The sequence below is a fragment of the Quercus lobata genome, chromosome 11 (genome assembly GCF_001633185.2).
Source record: "Quercus lobata isolate SW786 chromosome 11, ValleyOak3.0 Primary Assembly, whole genome shotgun sequence".
Taxonomy (NCBI): Eukaryota; Viridiplantae; Streptophyta; class Magnoliopsida; order Fagales; family Fagaceae; genus Quercus; species Quercus lobata.
Genome location: NC_044914.1, coordinates 26,492,167 through 26,509,390, shown reverse-complemented (window position 1 = coordinate 26,509,390; position 17,224 = coordinate 26,492,167). Strand labels below are relative to the sequence as shown.

The 17,224-nt window shown below is 33.6% G+C and overlaps 1 protein-coding gene across 1 annotated transcript; it reads right to left on the bottom strand.

The window, feature by feature from the left end:
* Nucleotides 1-1,579: 1,579 nt before the first annotated feature.
* Nucleotides 1,580-3,305, bottom strand: LOC115967694 (protein LURP-one-related 6-like). The gene is made up of 3 exons (XM_031086831.1): nucleotides 2,982-3,305; nucleotides 1,960-2,205; nucleotides 1,580-1,845 (listed from the first exon to the last, which is right to left on the bottom strand). Exons 1-3 carry the CDS (start codon nucleotides 3,219-3,221, stop codon nucleotides 1,702-1,704), a joined length of 630 nt encoding a protein of 209 aa, XP_030942691.1. The 5' UTR covers nucleotides 3,222-3,305; the 3' UTR covers nucleotides 1,580-1,701.
* Nucleotides 3,306-17,224: the final 13,919 nt, after the last annotated feature.

Here is a 17,224-nt window from a genome sequence, read left to right as displayed (position 1 = left end):
TTTTTTGTTCAATTACCAAAAACGAAAGATTTTCTTACCCCAAAAACAAAAGGGTACTCCACCCTCAAACTCAAAGATGGCCATGCTAGAGCATGGAGACATCAACCTTATCTCCCTGGCTTGGTGGTTAAGTTGGCTCCTCGTGAATATGCTCAAATGATTACCTATTCCTTATTACTTTTGTTGTGGAAGTAAGTTAGCTCAATTGGTAAAGTTTTTCTTTTTTATTTAAATTTTGTATCGTTGAATAAGGAATCTAGGATCAAATTCTAATTATACTATAGAAAATTTTATTGGTGACTTAGTATGAGTTTGGATTGCGTCTGGCGTTTGGTGTTTTTGCGTTTGGCGTTTAAACAGTGGGTCCCGTGCACTGTTCACAGGATCCACAAGTATGGAATTCAGCAAAATTTTCATTAAAACTGGGTCTCACAGCACTATTCATACATTTAAAAATTATTTTGTTACAATGTTTTCAGTTTTTAGTTTTCAACAGTAATTGGTGTCTAAACAGATCCTTAACTATTTTTTTTTTTGAGAAACAATTGATGACTTGACTTAATGGTAAAGATGACGGCATAAGTTCAAATACAATATTTTATCGTATTATATATATATCATTGTCAATTCAATTTTTGGACTCCTCTAAGCTTTAGAACTGATTCAGATCTTAGAAATCAACTACAATTAGACTATTGATGCTTCACTATTTACTTATGGTAGTTTTAGTTCTTAGCATTAAGTAATAGTGCATGACTAATGCATGGTAATAGTATGATATTTGATAAGATGGTTTTATGAGATCTTCCTCTCGCAACATGTGAAACTCACATATATATATATTGTAAGAGAGATGCCTCTTGAAACCATTGAATAAGAAAAGTTTTTGGAAGGGGCCGGGTGATTGGGGGTGGAATTGAATTTTCTTTATTTTCTGTCTTTGGAAATCCAAGTGACGGACCCATTATACTTTTAATTAGAATATGTTTGCATTTTTACCTATTATACTTAATAATTAAAATATTTTTGCATTGTGTCCACCATTCACTAAGATTCTTTGTTTCAAGATAGTGGAGTATGAAAAGTTAGGCTTGGTGCAAGAGCAAGTGTGTTTCATATAAATCAGCATTTCGCGAGCACAAGACCAAAAATTAAGTGGGGGAATGTAAGATTGTCTACCAACACTCTTCTAAATCTTGAAAAAAATGTAAAGTTTATGCCTTTTTTAATGGAATACATTGGAAAAAATTTTAATGTAAAAGGAATCTCCATTTATTTTTATTTTCTTTTTACTTTACTGAACAATCTCAATTGAATTATTATTGTAGTTTACCTAATGTATTTATTTAAAAGTAATCAATGGAGCTGTCACTCATTGATAATTTTTCCAAATACACAAACAAATCATTCCAAAACTTTGAAATATATTTCAGCTCAAGTTCTCTTTGTTTAGAAAATCGAACAATACCACTAAAGACTAAAGTACAAAACTCTTATAATTAATACAAAGGTAGTAAACAGAATAATATATTTCTTGGAAGAAAAAAAACATCAACAATAAAGCCATACCATAGTCCTAAAACTTTAGGGTGGGTAAAAAGCATGAGTACATGATAGCATCAGTTATATGTGGAGAATTACTTCTGTGCTCTCATATTCTGACGTGACAAAAAACATTAATTATTTCGTCTGCTATATTGATTAGCACCTCGTAGATTCACCATATATATAGTCGAGAGTAGCAATGACACCAAAAACAAAAGCTTGATCAACGCCTGGTTTCACCACCACATGGTACAGATCCTTGCTTGCCATCAATTCCTGCACCTCCTTCTTCACTCCAACCTGCACTTCATAAACAACAAATCCTTATGAGAAAACCTCAGACAACATTGATATTAATTAATTTAAGCATTGCAGTGTACAAGTTTATAGCCAGAATAGTATCAAATCAATTACCTGCGCCACAATGTCGCCTTTGGTGTCGATGATGGTACAATCTCTATCTGGGAAATAGCCTTTGATCCTAAAGTCCCAATCTTTGTTGCTTTCCCTGGGTTCCGTGGAGATTTTCATTGCATTGTTCCTTACCAAACAGGAGTTGGGTTCTTTTAAGCTGAAAACTAACTTCTGAGACCCTTCATAATCAAATGTATAGCCTTTCCATTTCTTGTAAATGCTTAGTGCCTCAGCCATTCCACCCTTCTATTTTTTTTAATTAAAGAAAAAAAAAAAAGAAAAAAAAAAAGAGGAAAGATGCCAAAAGTCAAACGACAAGAATAAATTCATCTTTTGGTTATGCATGTACGTGTATTTATTTAAATAAACGTGTATGTATTTCTTAATATATTGTGTATATATACACAAGATATATGCCTTAATGCTTGCTCAAGAAGTCATCAGAAAAGGAAGACTTGTAATATGATTATTTTTCAAGAATTTTACTTTTAAGAAACCAAAATAGATTTTTTAAAAATCCAAACATTTTAAGGAAATGCTACAATAAACAGGCTTATATTTCTAAGTCCATGTTTGGATTGACAATCCCACTAGCATTTCCTGTTTTAGTGAATCATGTTCTCTTCTTGGAGACTAATGTTTCTCAACAATGGTTTTCCCCAATTCTCTCTTCTAATCCATAGTTTTGAGAGAATAAGATCTTCTCCATTTCAAACATATTAATTTCATAATTCAAATCAAATATTACAAGTTTAAAATTGTATCATACTATGTTATTTAAAATTTTAAAATAACCCTTTTTATTTCACTTGAAATTAATAGACTCATGGTGTTTACTAGCTTAGCTAATATAAATTTGAATAAATTTGAAAAAAAAAAAGATCAAAATCAAAGCATCACCGTCACTTTGGGTCCTTGAGGCCATCCAAATTACCATGTCAAATATCAAGGACGTTTAAATTAATGCATGCATATAAAACTTGTTTGTGGTGATGCATGCATGTATATGTGTGTTTAGGTACCTTTCGGCGGATCAGCAGCAAAGCATTTCCATCACCATCTCCATCTCTCAGAATCAGCTCATCTTTTGTGCCAAGAATACCACACCCATCAACCCTGAAAATCACCTTCTGATTACAATCTGTCACCACAAAACCTCCTCCATTTGTCGCATGTGGCCTCCTCCTAACTACAAGGACAACCTGTGAAGAGGAACAGTAAGTCTTGTTTATGATTGGAATAATATTAGCCCTTGTACCCATCTTTCTCTATACTTCTTTCAAGCTTCGTATATTGCTCTCATGCAACAATACGACTCTTATATATAATGTTGGGACTTGGGAGGAGAAGAAAGAAGCTCTCTTTGTTTCTTTATTAAATTCAAAAGGTTCGGCAAGACTTGACAATGCGATTCATTGGAGTCTAGAAAGTGAAGAGAATATCTGGAATACGTGGACATTGCTTGTTGAAGAGGTGAATTGATATCTCACTAGCTAGCCAACTAGATGGGAGAGTCCCCGCAGTAGTTTTTATTAGTTTCCTATTAAGGGTGCATAAGGATAAATATTTTTTTTTGATAAATATTAAAGTTTGATATATTATAATTTATTTATTTTATTTTAATTAGTAGATGGGTATGGTTTGAACTATATATATAAAAGACATCACAAACAATGTCATTATCATTAAGCCATTACTTAAACTTTGATGACGTATTAGAATTGGTGAATAATAAATTAGTATTAGTATTGGATACATTTATGATATAAAAGTGATTTTATGTCAATCAAATGAGTCTGTTTGGTATTGATTTTTTCATTGGACTTCTTAGTTTGTTTAAAGTTTATTTTCTAGAATTCAGCAAAAAAAAAAAAAGTTTATTTTCTAGAATATGCTTTAACTAGCTTTATTTAAATAAACAAATAAACTTAAAAAAAAAAATGCATCCAATTAAATACACTATCACATTGATTAAAGGAAAAACAAAAAAAAAAAAAAGGCTACTAGCCTAATAAATTCTAATGATTGAGATGAAAGTCGTTGGTTGATTGAAAGCAAAATGAAGTTTCCTTATAACTTTTCTTTTGAGAAGGAAGTTTCCTTAATAACTATAAAGAATATAGGCGAAACTACACTATTGGTCCCTGAAGTTTGTCCTGTGAGTATAATTGGTCCCTCAAGTTTCAAGTGAACACTTTTAGTCCCTCAAGTTTAAAAAATGAGCATTATTAATCCTTCTGTTAATTACCATTAGTATCAATACTTATATGGCTAACGAAGTAGTGACATAGCATCTTTTAAAGTTTCGTGATATTTTTTTTGTATTAAAAAATACAAAACTCAAATGACACCTCAGAACCCAAATTCCCCACACCTAATTCGGTTCTTAAAGGGTTACCCAAATCAAATCTCTCTTGACCCAATCGTCCTCCTCTATGTGACGCTGGGATGCCACCTCCATTGCCTGGCAACGATGTCATCCTCCCCCACACGATAGCAACAACGACGATAAGTGGTGAAAAACCCATTTTGGCTCTAGCTCTTCAAGTGTTGTTTGCCACAGCCACTACTGCTTCCTCGTGCTTGCACAGCCACCAGTGCCTCACCGCTTCTCCTCACCTCTCCATACAATCCCTCAAATATTGCTCTTTTTTTTCTCTCTGTAGTCACAGTCCTTCAAATTAGATTTTCTATTTTTTTGAAATTTTAGATCTTGTTATCGTTATGCACACTATCCATTTGTGTTTATGCTTGAATGGTTGAACAATCATTTGACTAATTCTCCAAAACTATGTGTATGTTATATTGTAGGCATTTTTTTCATAATTGTGTTTTGGCATTTTATTGTTTCGGTGGTGCGTTCATTCTGGATTGTGATTCTCCTTTTTTTGTTTAGATAAAAGATGGAATTGTATTAAAGAATTGAAAAGAAGTATACACTTACAGTCTTGAAGATAGAAATGGCCAGGCAAGGAAAGAAGGAAAAAAAACAAGGATCTGCAAATCGTATGAAAACCAATACAAAGATTTAAAAAATGCATAACAACAACTAACAGAGTGATTTTAAAGCATTGAAGAGTGATGGTGAACGGTGACATTCTTTGATCGTAGATCTCATAGGTAATTTGGGAGATTTGATTTGGGTAACCCATTTGGGACTTGTTTAGGTGTCGGATTATGAATTTATGATGTGTCATTTGAGTTTTGTAAATTTCTAATAAAAAAAGACGCCACATCACTACTTTGTTAGCCACATCACTGCTCCGTTAGCCACGTAGACATTAACAGTAACTGCAGTTAACAAAAGGATTAATAAAGCTCATTTTTTAAACTTGAGGGACTAAAAGTGCTCACTTAAAACTTGAGAGATCAATTGCACACACAGGGTAAATTTCAGGGACCATTAATGTAGTTTCGCCAAGAATATACATTCAAAAGAGGCATTGTGAGCTTTTTGAAATTTGCATCTTAGTGAGTAGGAAGAGAATCATTTGAAAGATGTAAGTCTTTACTTTGACAGAGGAAATTTGAACACGATTTCCTTTCCTGGGGTATCGTGTTAGGGTGGACTTCGGAGTAACGTTTGGCTCACCCTGCATGCATATGATCTAGTTTAAAATTTATCATGGAAGATGTATATTGTGACAGGTGGCAAAAAACAATATATTGCTTTTTATTTTGCTAAGCTAGTAGACAACCTTTTTCTCTTTGATGGGTTTGAGAGAAATGATGGGCTAGAAATTCTTTTCCTCCTTTTTTTTTTTTTTTTTTAAGTAATTAAAGTAGAAGGAAAAGATGAAGATTTTTGAACCTCATCTCAAGATTCTTAAGGTAGCTTCTTTATATATAAAATCATTATTCAACTTTTTTATTTCGATTGAAATGCAAAGAATCTATAATATGGTCAAAATTAAATGGACTAATTGTATTTCCATTTACAGTTGGAGCTGGGACATAGCAAACCTAAAAGGCCCACACAAACGATCCTAGAAAAATGCCAATCAAAGGAGTATTGTTAATGGGTTCTAATTCATGGTGTAGCACGAGGTGTTCCCATGCACAAGAAAGTGCGAGCTAGGTTCTCATTAATGAGCATGTGGGGTTTGTTCTCATAGATAGCATATGAGAGGCCTATAAATGATGCGCTGGTGAAGGAAAGAAAGCCTATAGGTAAAGAGGAATGATTAGGACTTGTTCGTTGGCCCAAGTAGAGGCCTGGAAGCTCACAGAGATGCAAAGAATCACATATGAGGGAGAGATAGTTGGATATAAACATGTGAGCAAAGTCTCACATTGCATAATAATAAGAAAAATGAAATGTTCATATATTATAATTTGGCTCAAACTAAAAAGTTTAAATTTTTAGGTTAAGTGATATCCCATGTTGTAATCACAACAACAAATACATATATAGTATACTATGTATATGTTTGAATTCAGCGTCTGCGTCTGCACGTTTCCTTTTTTTTATGCATGCGTTTCACTATTTCAGGAGACATAGAGCACTGTTCATACACTGTTCGCGCACTATTCACAGGATCCACAACCACTTTATTCAGAAAAAATATATATTAAAAATAAGTCTCACGGTATTATTCATACATTTAAAATTATTTTGCTACAGTATTTTCAGTTTTCAGTTTTTAGCAAAATAAGCTGTATCCAAACGGACCCTACATAAATTAGCGAGGAAATGGTGCCTAGGTTCTTTTTCAAGTGTTTTGGTACCTAGCCATTGACAACTCATTTGCCATGAGAAACATATTCCAAAGCATTAAAAGATGAGAGAGTTGAAATTTGTTTAACTTGGACTTAATTAATTAAACTTGGAAGGATTAGACGCGAATCAAATTTTTAGCAACTCTAAGAATATATGATACTGGTTCCAAGATGCAAAGAACCCAGAAGGACCTAGTCTTTTCCTGTTGAATAATGAAGATATTTCATTTTAAACTTCCAGAATGTTTTAGGAGCCGCCCATCTTGGTAAATTGTATCGAGTGGGAAGCCCATTAGCCCAAACGTACCAATAGGCCCAAGCCAGCATCTTGTGAATTGTCATTCAAAAGAAGCATAACACCAAATTTGTAGGCGTTTAATGCACAAGTACAACGTGCAGTAACTGTGGGGTGCAATGCATTCGCCATAAATTATATCAAGGAAGATGATCCTTTCATTTTCAAATAGACTGTCCATTTACAATATGTAGAAATATCACTCCTACAATTTTGCTAGTAGAATCTAGATTTTCTCTGGATACAAAATTCCACATATATGAATGATCATGATTCACAATCAAACTTGCCGGGGAAAAAAATCAATTGGTATAAATGGTGTCACAAACTACCAATTTGCTTTTCGGTCATTGTAATTAAACAATAGTTCATTTTATAAAGCACATCATATGTTAGATTACAAAATTTTAATTCAAAACTACATCAATAAGTCACTTATTTGTAGTGCTCATTGTAAATAAACTTGAAATTATGACAATAAATACAATTCACTCGTGATAAAATAGGTTGACACGTTTTGACACAATTAATAAACAAGTCAATTTTGTGTTGATTTGCTTGACTTGCAATCAACCAAAACAACCCAGCTTTGATTATGTATTTTTAAATTTGGGTGGAACTTTATTATATTTTAGATTTTAAGATATTAGTATTTTAATTGATGTTATTATGAAATGCAATTTGTGCATAATTTATTTATTTTAATTATTAGAATTTATATGCCTACAAAATATAAAAATATATTAATAATTTTTGGTCAAATTCTATAAAATGGGTTGAAATGGGTCTTTCAGTGATCCAACAAAAATTGTATTTTAAGCATGCTACATGAGTCATGTCCAATCAACCTGCTTAATAAATGAGTCATATTAAGATCGAGGGATTTTGATAGTTATTAAAAAGTTTGGATAAGGGTTGACTAGTGTAGTAGAATACCTCTACTTTGACACAACATAAAGACGACGCATCAACATGAATTGCCACCCGTATACTTAATTTTGTCCTTCCTTTACTTAGGAAAGAACAATGATAAATTATAATTTAACTCTTTTTGGTTTGACCCTATCACAATTTAGACAATAAACTTTCAATTATTATATTTGATTGCCAAAAGTTTGAGCGAAAATGAAATCATTAGGGTTATATCGAAATAAACTTAACGATCTAATTTTATTTCAAATTTTAAAGGGTTAAAATCTAACCTTTGAAAAGTTTGTGACTAAATTGTGATATGATCAATCTCAATGGGGTAAGTTGTCGTAGGTGAATTTGAGAACATGAACCACAGTAAGGGCCCCAATCGAGCAAGGTAGTTGAATAAGTAGAGATTCACTAGATGAGAACCTTGAAGAGGAAAACAAATCATTTCCTACACTTTAGACCAACCAAAGGGGTTGGTCGTAGTTGTAGGCACTTTGAAGGTTAAGTCAGTATAATTCCTGAAAATCTTAAAAGAAATTGATAGAGTAGTAAACAATAGCGCATACGTGATGTGGGATGTGGAAGCGACAATCAGCAGAACACTTCCACTCCTAGAAAATTAGAAATAATAGGAACTAAATTTGATCTAAAAAGCATTAAAAGCACCTAAAAATAAAGAAATAAATACCCTAATCCTAAAATAAAGAAAATTACATAAACCAAAATTAATGAATTAAAAAAATTAAATTGTAGATTATGTCCTACATCAAACCTCTCCACTAAAAAAAAAAAAAAAAAAACTCATCTTTCTAGTTGATAGTAAAGATTAGAATCTTCCATGCCAAACAAACAAGCACTTTTAAAATTTCATTATCTTTGTCTTCTTGCAAAACTTGGAAGCCATTGATTGAGCAAAAAAATCATTATGAATTTCTTTTTCTTTGGTTTTCATGCAATTGATGATATTCACCGAATAAGAGTTAATGATCACCAAATAAGGTCGAAGAGGTCTTGACAACACATTATTCCCTTAGGTCAGCTGAGAGAACGTGTTAATAAGTTATTTCCCCCAACGTTACAAAGTGACGACCCCCCATCATGTTGCATTTAATGTAAAATGGTGGTGGTTAATGAGAGTAAGTAATGCTAACATGATGGGGAAAGTGAGCTATAGGCTTTCCTTTTGGGGTGGGGTGATCCATCACCAAGCTTTGGGCATCACTGATTAAGTTCTGGCTAGGGTTTGATATATCACATACTTCTCGCCACAAGGTTGCACTTGGATATCTATTAGTGTGCAAGGATCATGCTTAATATGGCATCAAAGGGTTGCTTGTGGATGTGGTTCTAGGTTGGACCTAGGCATTGTTGGCTTGTTTGTAGGGACGTAAACAAGGCAAACTTTGTTGAGTATTGAGTGTTCAAGTTTGGCTTGAGCTTGAAATAAGCCTACAAACAATGTTTAAACTCCAACTCACCAAAATGTCTAAAGCTTGAGCTCAACTTGATTCATTAATTAGTCAAGCATAGCTCAAGCTTAATATCAAGCTCTAAAACTCAAGATTCAACATAAGAATATTATTAAGCCAATTTGGTTTGGACAAGTGGACTCAATTTCAAGTTAATTAAAGGCTTTATAAATCTGGGTTTATTTTTTTAAGTCCATATCAAGCTTATTACCAAGTCTATAAATGAGCCCAATATTGGCTTGTATTTTATTGAGTTCTATTGTTTACAAGCATATCCATGAATAATTTTTTTTTCTTTGAACCCAAATTGTTTATTAAATAGTTCTAAAATTAAGGAGAAATTGGTTTATTTATAAGCAAACAAATATGAACAAACTTTATATTTAGCTAAGTTTGAACTATTTAGAAACGGCTTTATTCATTTACTGGACTCATTTGGATTGGGCCTTCAAGTTTTTCTTCCTTTTGAAATTGAAAGTTTGTAAAATACAAAATTAAAAAATGGCGACGTAGCTTTAATGACACTATTTTAATTCAAATTTTAGGGATCATATATAATAATTACAAATCTTTGAACCAAATTATGTTAGAACCAAACCATTGACTAGGGGTGTCCAACCCAACCGCCCACCTGCCTAACCCACCAAACCCAACTATACCCGACCTGCCACCACCCGATTCAACTGCTCCGATGGTCGAACATGGGTCCCAACCTTCAAAAACCCGAATTCGATGAGTCAGCTGTAGGTCTCCTTTAAAACTCGTGAAACTTAACTTGACCGAAATACATCAATTCCGACGATTTCTCTAGCATTTCAGTGACTTTTCCAGCTAGATGCAACGAACTTCAGTGACCTACACAACTAGATTTGGCAAATATTCATTAGATTCAATGAGTTCTCGATATGATTTGGTAGAAATCTCTCTAGATTCAATGAGAAATTCGCTAGAGCTGGCTAGATCTTATTAGACCTTGGATAAATTTGGTAAGATCTTGCTAAGATCTCGCTACTTTTTAGTAGTACCCGAAACAACTATCACATTACAGAAACCCAAATCAACTAACTAGATACCATTACTGGTTAGCTGCGGGTTTGGAAATTCCTCACCTGATCTGATTAGATTGGTTACGGATTGTGCACAAACTCAACCCAAACTGACCCATGGACAACCTACCATTGACAATAAATTCTAATTTTCTAGAATATAATGATGACAACGCAATTAAAAAGAGAGAGAGAGAGAGACCATAAAAGAGCAAACACATCATCATGGTTTTTCAGGATGGTTACTGTAACTGGATATGTAGTATTGAAGGTGGGTCCGACAAACTAAAAGTAAGGTCGCTGTAAGGTGGGTGATACTTTCTTCAGATTCGGAAGGAGAAGAGAGAGAACGACAGTTGGCTGGTTCTAGTTCTACTGTTCTACTCTGGTATTGGTTTTGAACTTTGAAGGCACCCACCTGGCTCACTTTAAACATTGTAGTGCCTTGAAATGCTAACCTGCTCCGACACGTCACCACTCTTTTTGCCGTGGTACTTTGGGAAAGAGCGGGAAAAAAAAAAAAAAAAAAGAAGAAGAAGAAGAAAAATTTACTGAAAATGACAAGTCTGATTCAGTGGGTGGGTGTTGTGGGGACACATGGGTTTGAGTGATACACGCTACTCCATTGCGCATGGAATTCAAACATCAAACACACATGGGTTTTGTACTTCGTTGTATCTTCTGGGTTGGGTTGGGCTGTGTTGTTTCGGTGAAGAAATGGAGAAGGGCAGAGCAGGTAAAAAAAAAAGGGTTGCCTTGGTAGAGACTTGTACGGAGAGCTTTAGGTTTTTTTTTGAGAATCGGAGAGCTTTAGGTTTGTTTGTTGTTATTCACTCAGATTTCAGATTTATCAGTAATTCCCTTACATACACAGCCTGCGTAGTGCCTTTCCTGCCTGCCTAATTGTTGCTGTATGCTATTGCTTTGTTGTTAAGTTGTGTATGTGCAAATTGAGTCACTGTTTTCATTCACCAACATCAACTTCCGTGAACCACTCTCATTCTTCTTGCATTCTTTTCTTTCTTTTTAGCTACACACCACAATTATGTCCACGTTGGAATTGGATTAGTTCTTGACTTCTTGCTTCCTAATTCCTATTAAACAATGATTTGGAACAAAAATAAATGTGATTAAAATTTCAGTCCTTTCCCTTGAAAAATTCTACCACTAAAATCAATTTCACATCTATTTTCATAACTATTTGAAACCCCTAATTGTGAGTTATGGGAGAAAAAAAAAAAAAGTGGATTAATGTGAAAGTGACAAATACGTAGTCATAATCTATCATATAAAATAATTGTAAAAATAATTAGTTATGATCCTAAAATAACCATTGTCTTTTCCTGTTGTATTTTTCTTATTGTAGTTTGGTTTTCTTTGTGCCAAAATTTGTAGTAAGTCTAGCATATTTTAGTATAAAAAAAAATGAAGAATACATTTGAGTAATAAAAAGTGGTATTACTATCTTTTACATAAATGATAGATCTCACCAATTAAATAAATGGTAGAATCCACTATTAATGTAAGAAAGTATTAAATAATATGTTATGATCCTAGTGTCCCACATTGGTTAAGTGTAAGTTTAACCATGTATTTATAAGTTCTTAGACACCCCCCCTTACAAATAGGTTTTTAATGGTGAGTTCTACTCATGAATTTGTAATATTTGGTATCAGAGTCAACCATCACCCCAATTAATCGGATGTAGCTCATTAAGTATGGGATCAAATGAGTTGCGGCTTTGTGGTTGGATCCTAAAAAGGGCGACTTAAAGGTTGGATTAAAATGGTATGTTATGATCCTAGTGTTCCATATTAGTTAAGTGTAAGTTTAACCATGTGTTTATAAGTTCTTGGGCACCCTCCCCTTGCAAGCCGGTTTTCAATGATGAGTTCTACCCATGGGTTTGTAACATAATTTTTCCAAATTCTTGTATATATATGTTCAATATCTAGAAATAAGAGGTTTGAATATTAAATATTTTTGTTGGCAAAATCCAAAGGTATCAGAAGTAAGCTATCGTCTGCCATATATGCAGTTGATATTACTGAAGCTATAGCTATTGAAGAAGGGGTTCTTCTACCTCGTGAAATGAATCTCACTCTACTTATTATTAAGTCTGACTCTCTTGTTGTAGTTCTAGCATTGAGGTCAGGCTCCCTTGGTGGAGACATGGATCCTATTATTCAAGATTCTCTCACCATGCTTGAATCCTTTTGTAGCTAGAAAGTGAGGCATCTGAAAAAAGACTACAATAGAGTGGTTCATGAGCTATCTCATGCTGCTAGAAACACTAGGTCAACTTAGTCATGGTTCGGCTTCGATCTTCCATTGATTCAGCATCTTCTTATTATAGATCGATCAAAATGATAACCATGCTAATGGTTCCCTGTATCTTGTTTCTCTATCTTTGTTGTACTTCAATTTCACTTTTATTGAAATCATACCAGTTTCATTTTATCAGGAGGTGCCAAATTAGTTAAGGTATAAGCCTTTTGACAGTCTCCTATTTATATGTTAAGAACAAGATTTTATCGAACCTTCACAAGGAATAATTATTGAATGGTACTCCATCCTCTCACATGAATGGTTAATCTAACTATGAATTTAATTAATGATACCTTCGTTATGTGGATAGTGGGGAGGAGCTCGAACATGGGCAACATGGAGGAACTCCGTTGTGGATGGTGGCTAAATTTTGCTCACAAGCCTTTTGTCTTGTCTCTTGCACGGTTGGTCACTGGAGTGGTGGCACGAATCATGACTAGGTCATTGCTTTGCCCAGGGTGGGTCGCCAAAGTTGTGATGCAGGTCGCGGTGGGATGTGGTGGTGAGTGGGGTCCACGAGGAGTGATTTTATGATCAACTTAGATATTTGCGGTTTGAACAACATTTTCAACTAGCCCAAAAACCTGAAAATCTAGAATTATTTGCTGAAAAGTATTTTAAACCAAAACAAATGCAGCCTTGGTAACTTTTTTCTTTTATGGTAAAATTTAGTTTATGCTTTCTAAGTTTATCATCACATCTATTCTATTCTACTTTAAAATTTTATAATTAATAACTTTAAATGTTATAGCTATGTCAATGTATCGCTTCCATAATAGTTCGTCACATTTTCACCGTTAACCACCTAAAAATATCATTGTTCTTTTAACCTAAATCAACACTTTTTTATGGATTAACAGAAAAAAATAATAATAATAATAAATAAATAAAATAAATTTATATAGGAAAGACATGTTGATATTACTATAATACTCAATGATGTAAATTGCAAGTTTACATCTTCGAGTATTACAGGAAATTTGTGCTTAGAATATTAGGCCCATTTACCGTCGATGAAAAACAGTATAGCAAGAATTTGTACCCAACCTCAAGTCGAACCTAAAAATGCACTTAAAGGAATGTCCGAGCATGGTTTATTTTTCCACTATAATTAATTATATGCAATTTGAAAAGTGGCAGATAAAGGCCATTAAATTGTGCTCTTAGAACTTTGTAACTTAATTGATAATTTTGAGTATTACCAAAAGAAATTTCAACTACTCAAATTTTCCGTTATTGTTGTTGGAGGCGTTTTTTCGTCGCCCATATGATGTTAGGAGAGTCAAGACTAAAACTTGACTTTAGGTTTGAAATATGACCCAAAAGCTATCGGTGAAGGGTGGAAGGCCCATTTTGCTCAAGGTTCAGGTTGCATCCAACAAATATTATAATAAGGCCCCAAAATACCTCCTGCAAATATAAGTTATCACAATGGATGACCCACCACAATGAGTGCTTAAATAATAGTCCAATGGTAAATAAGAAAAACATCTAGCGATAAATGTTTGGAAAATTTAAAAAAAAAATGTATTTGCATAGTAAAAATTATGCATTTCCTCCATAGTTGGTTAATATAAAAGTGAGCCCATTATAACAAGTACATAAGAGGAAAAATGGTCTAACAGCAAATATGACAGACCTCCAACAGTAGACATTTGACAGGTTAATAAGTGTGTTTACATGGTAAAAATCATATGTTTTCCTTATTATTATTAAGTCAACATAAGGGAAAACTTCCATAATATCCAAGACATTATGACCTTCATTATAATAGCAATAAAAAAGGATTAAAGGCTTTATAATTACAGGTAAAAGAGGAAAAAATAGGATGGAATGAAGGGAGAGAGAGATTCCAGCTCAGTGCAGCAAATGTTGAACAAAGATTCTTGGGGAATATATATGTGTAGGGCATGAATGGGGTAGTGTAAGCTATTTTGAGTGGGTGGGCATTTAAGCTTGTGGTGGTGTGATGGAGTTAATGCAGAGGCGAAGGCTTTAATGGGTAAAGAGTTGTTTGTGACTAATTAGGAAGTATTTATGAGTTGTGAATATGCAGAAAAAGAAAGGGAATGTCTAAGGCTAAGTGAGTGTGGGCTAAGGGGAATGATTTATGAGCTTGTGGAGAGCTAAACCACAAGTAAAGTGGCAAAAAAATCAGAAATTTCAAAAGGGTTGGTGTGTGTTTTGTGGGCTAGGGTGCTTACCCTTTTATAGTGGTGTTTAGGGAGGTATTAATTAACAAAAGTCTAAAAACGTAGGATTGATCAGGGGTAGAATAGTAGACTTAATTATCCTAGGATTTGGCCATAAATGGGAGATTTTCTTTTGGGGCTGCCTTGCTTCTTTGGGTAATATGACACATGGTGAGTATTTGGGATAATTTTGCATTAAATGCTAAGAATTCTGAGATTGTGTTCAGCCAATGGGATTAAGGTAGGTATTAAGGAGGAATCTTAGTGCTGCAACTGAGATTTGGACCCTAGGAAGTAAAATTCAACACCCCAAGCTAGGTATCAAAGTTTAAGTCCACTTTAGAGGGTTCTGCTGGAGATCCCTTTATGCTCTCCAAACCACATATTCCCAAATTTTCCCCTTTAGGATTTATGGGCTTGGTTCATGAATCAATTACATACTTTTTTAGTAATAAAATAAACTATTTAGTTAAGGATTTCATGAGCTTGGAAGTCTTGATTATGGCTTCCTTGAGTTGTGACCAAAACTTAGAGAAGAATGGTATTTATTACCCATTAGCTTTTAGGTGTTAGTCTTTGGTACTGTTCGCGTCAGAATTGGCAGTGGGACATGTGACTAGCTCCTAATTTGGTTTGGAAGCTTGGTTGCTTCTTGATATGCTCTCTAGCAGAAGGTAGAACTGATAGGAGTTCTCCAGCTCGGTCAATTTGAACACATGAGCTATTTTGGCTGAGATTTTATGTTGGACTTGGCCTTGAGGGCTGAGTATTTTGGTAAGCCTCTGACTTGGTGGTTCTCTCCACTTAGGCCTATCCTTTTGCTTTCTCTTTGTGAGCCCTACAAAATGGACAAAGCTACTATATATTACCATGGATTTTTATTCAACATGGGTTTTAGTTGTTAGTATAAATGAAATGTATTCATGAGTTTTAATAAATATTTATGATAGGTTTAGGTATTAATTTCCATGGGCTTTAAATAACAATTTGAATAGTTTCTCATAATTTTTGCCATGGATTATTTTGTAAATGATATTTTCTTTGGGACTTTTAAATAATGACCTCCAATATTTCTTGAGAATAATATTTACCATGGGTTTCAAATAGAGGCAATCCATCAGTTTCAAATAAAATATGGTAACAACCACTATAGTGGAATAATGTGATATTCTCATGGGTTTTTCAATAGATAATCATAATATGCTTGTAAGGTAAATAATTATCATGAGTTTTGAAAATAGATATTATAAATGTTGTGATGTAAGATAAATAGTGACCATGGGTTCTTATATAAATTCCATGGATTTATATTATGGTTGAAATAAATAATCATAACTTTCCATGGGCTTTTATATTAGTAGTACAAATTCATAATTCTCCACGGGCTTAATATATGTTTGCCATGGGTTTTGGAAAAATGAATAGTGTTACGTAACATAAATAGTTACCATGAGTTTATAATATAGTATGAAATAAATAAATATTATGGGTTTAAGATAAATCATAACTTTCCATGGGTTTTTATATTAGTAACACAAATTCATAATTCTCCATGGGCTTGAGATGTGTTTGCCATGGGTTTTGTAAAAATGAATAGTGTCACATAACATAAATGGTTACCATGGGTTTTATAAGATAGATTTCATAGGTTTTTAGTATTATAGTAATAGGTTTGTGAACTTAAAACATTGTTAATCATTGGACTTTAAGTGAAATACTTATGATATAGTATTTTGCCAAGTATTAATAATTAGGATTGATATTGGGTCAAGTCGGATCGGGTTTACTGTGACCCGAAACTCGACTCGATAGAAATTGGGTTTAACTGCCTTAAACCTGATCCGAACCGAAAAATCGAGTCTGTAATCGGGTCGGTTTTTCGGGTCTTAGGTTGGACACTTTTTTTTTTTAATAATTTTTTTTTTAAAATGGAGGACTGATGCAATTGGAACTGTTCAAATCATACCAGGCCTGATAGAACTCCAAGGTAATAATAATAATACCAATTTTTCATATCAAAATCAAATAAGATCAACCATGAAGAGTCACAAAGGTGGAATCTTCTACCATGCTATTTAACAATAATTTTACTATCTAAGCCCAAAGAACCAAAACCTGCATATCTACAATTGGGAAACGGAAATTTCAAGGAATATTGGTAGATACAATTCAAGCATAGAGAGTCTGCAGGTTCAAAAACTTGCAACCAAAACTCTCAACACATACACATCCTTATTCAACCAATATTTCCTAATAACTAGTACAGAAACCTGCTATCAACACTGATGTTCCCAT

Coding starts and splice junctions, on each gene's coding strand:
- LOC115967694 (XM_031086831.1), bottom strand. CDS start 3,221: ATGGGTACAAGGGCTAATATTATTCCAATCATAAACAAGACTTACTGT. Junction 2,206..2,981: donor TGCTGCTGATCCGCCGAAAG/GTACCTAAACAC, acceptor TAAAAAAAATAG/AAGGGTGGAATGGCTGAGGC. Junction 1,846..1,959: donor AAGGCGACATTGTGGCGCAG/GTAATTGATTTG, acceptor TATGAAGTGCAG/GTTGGAGTGAAGAAGGAGGT.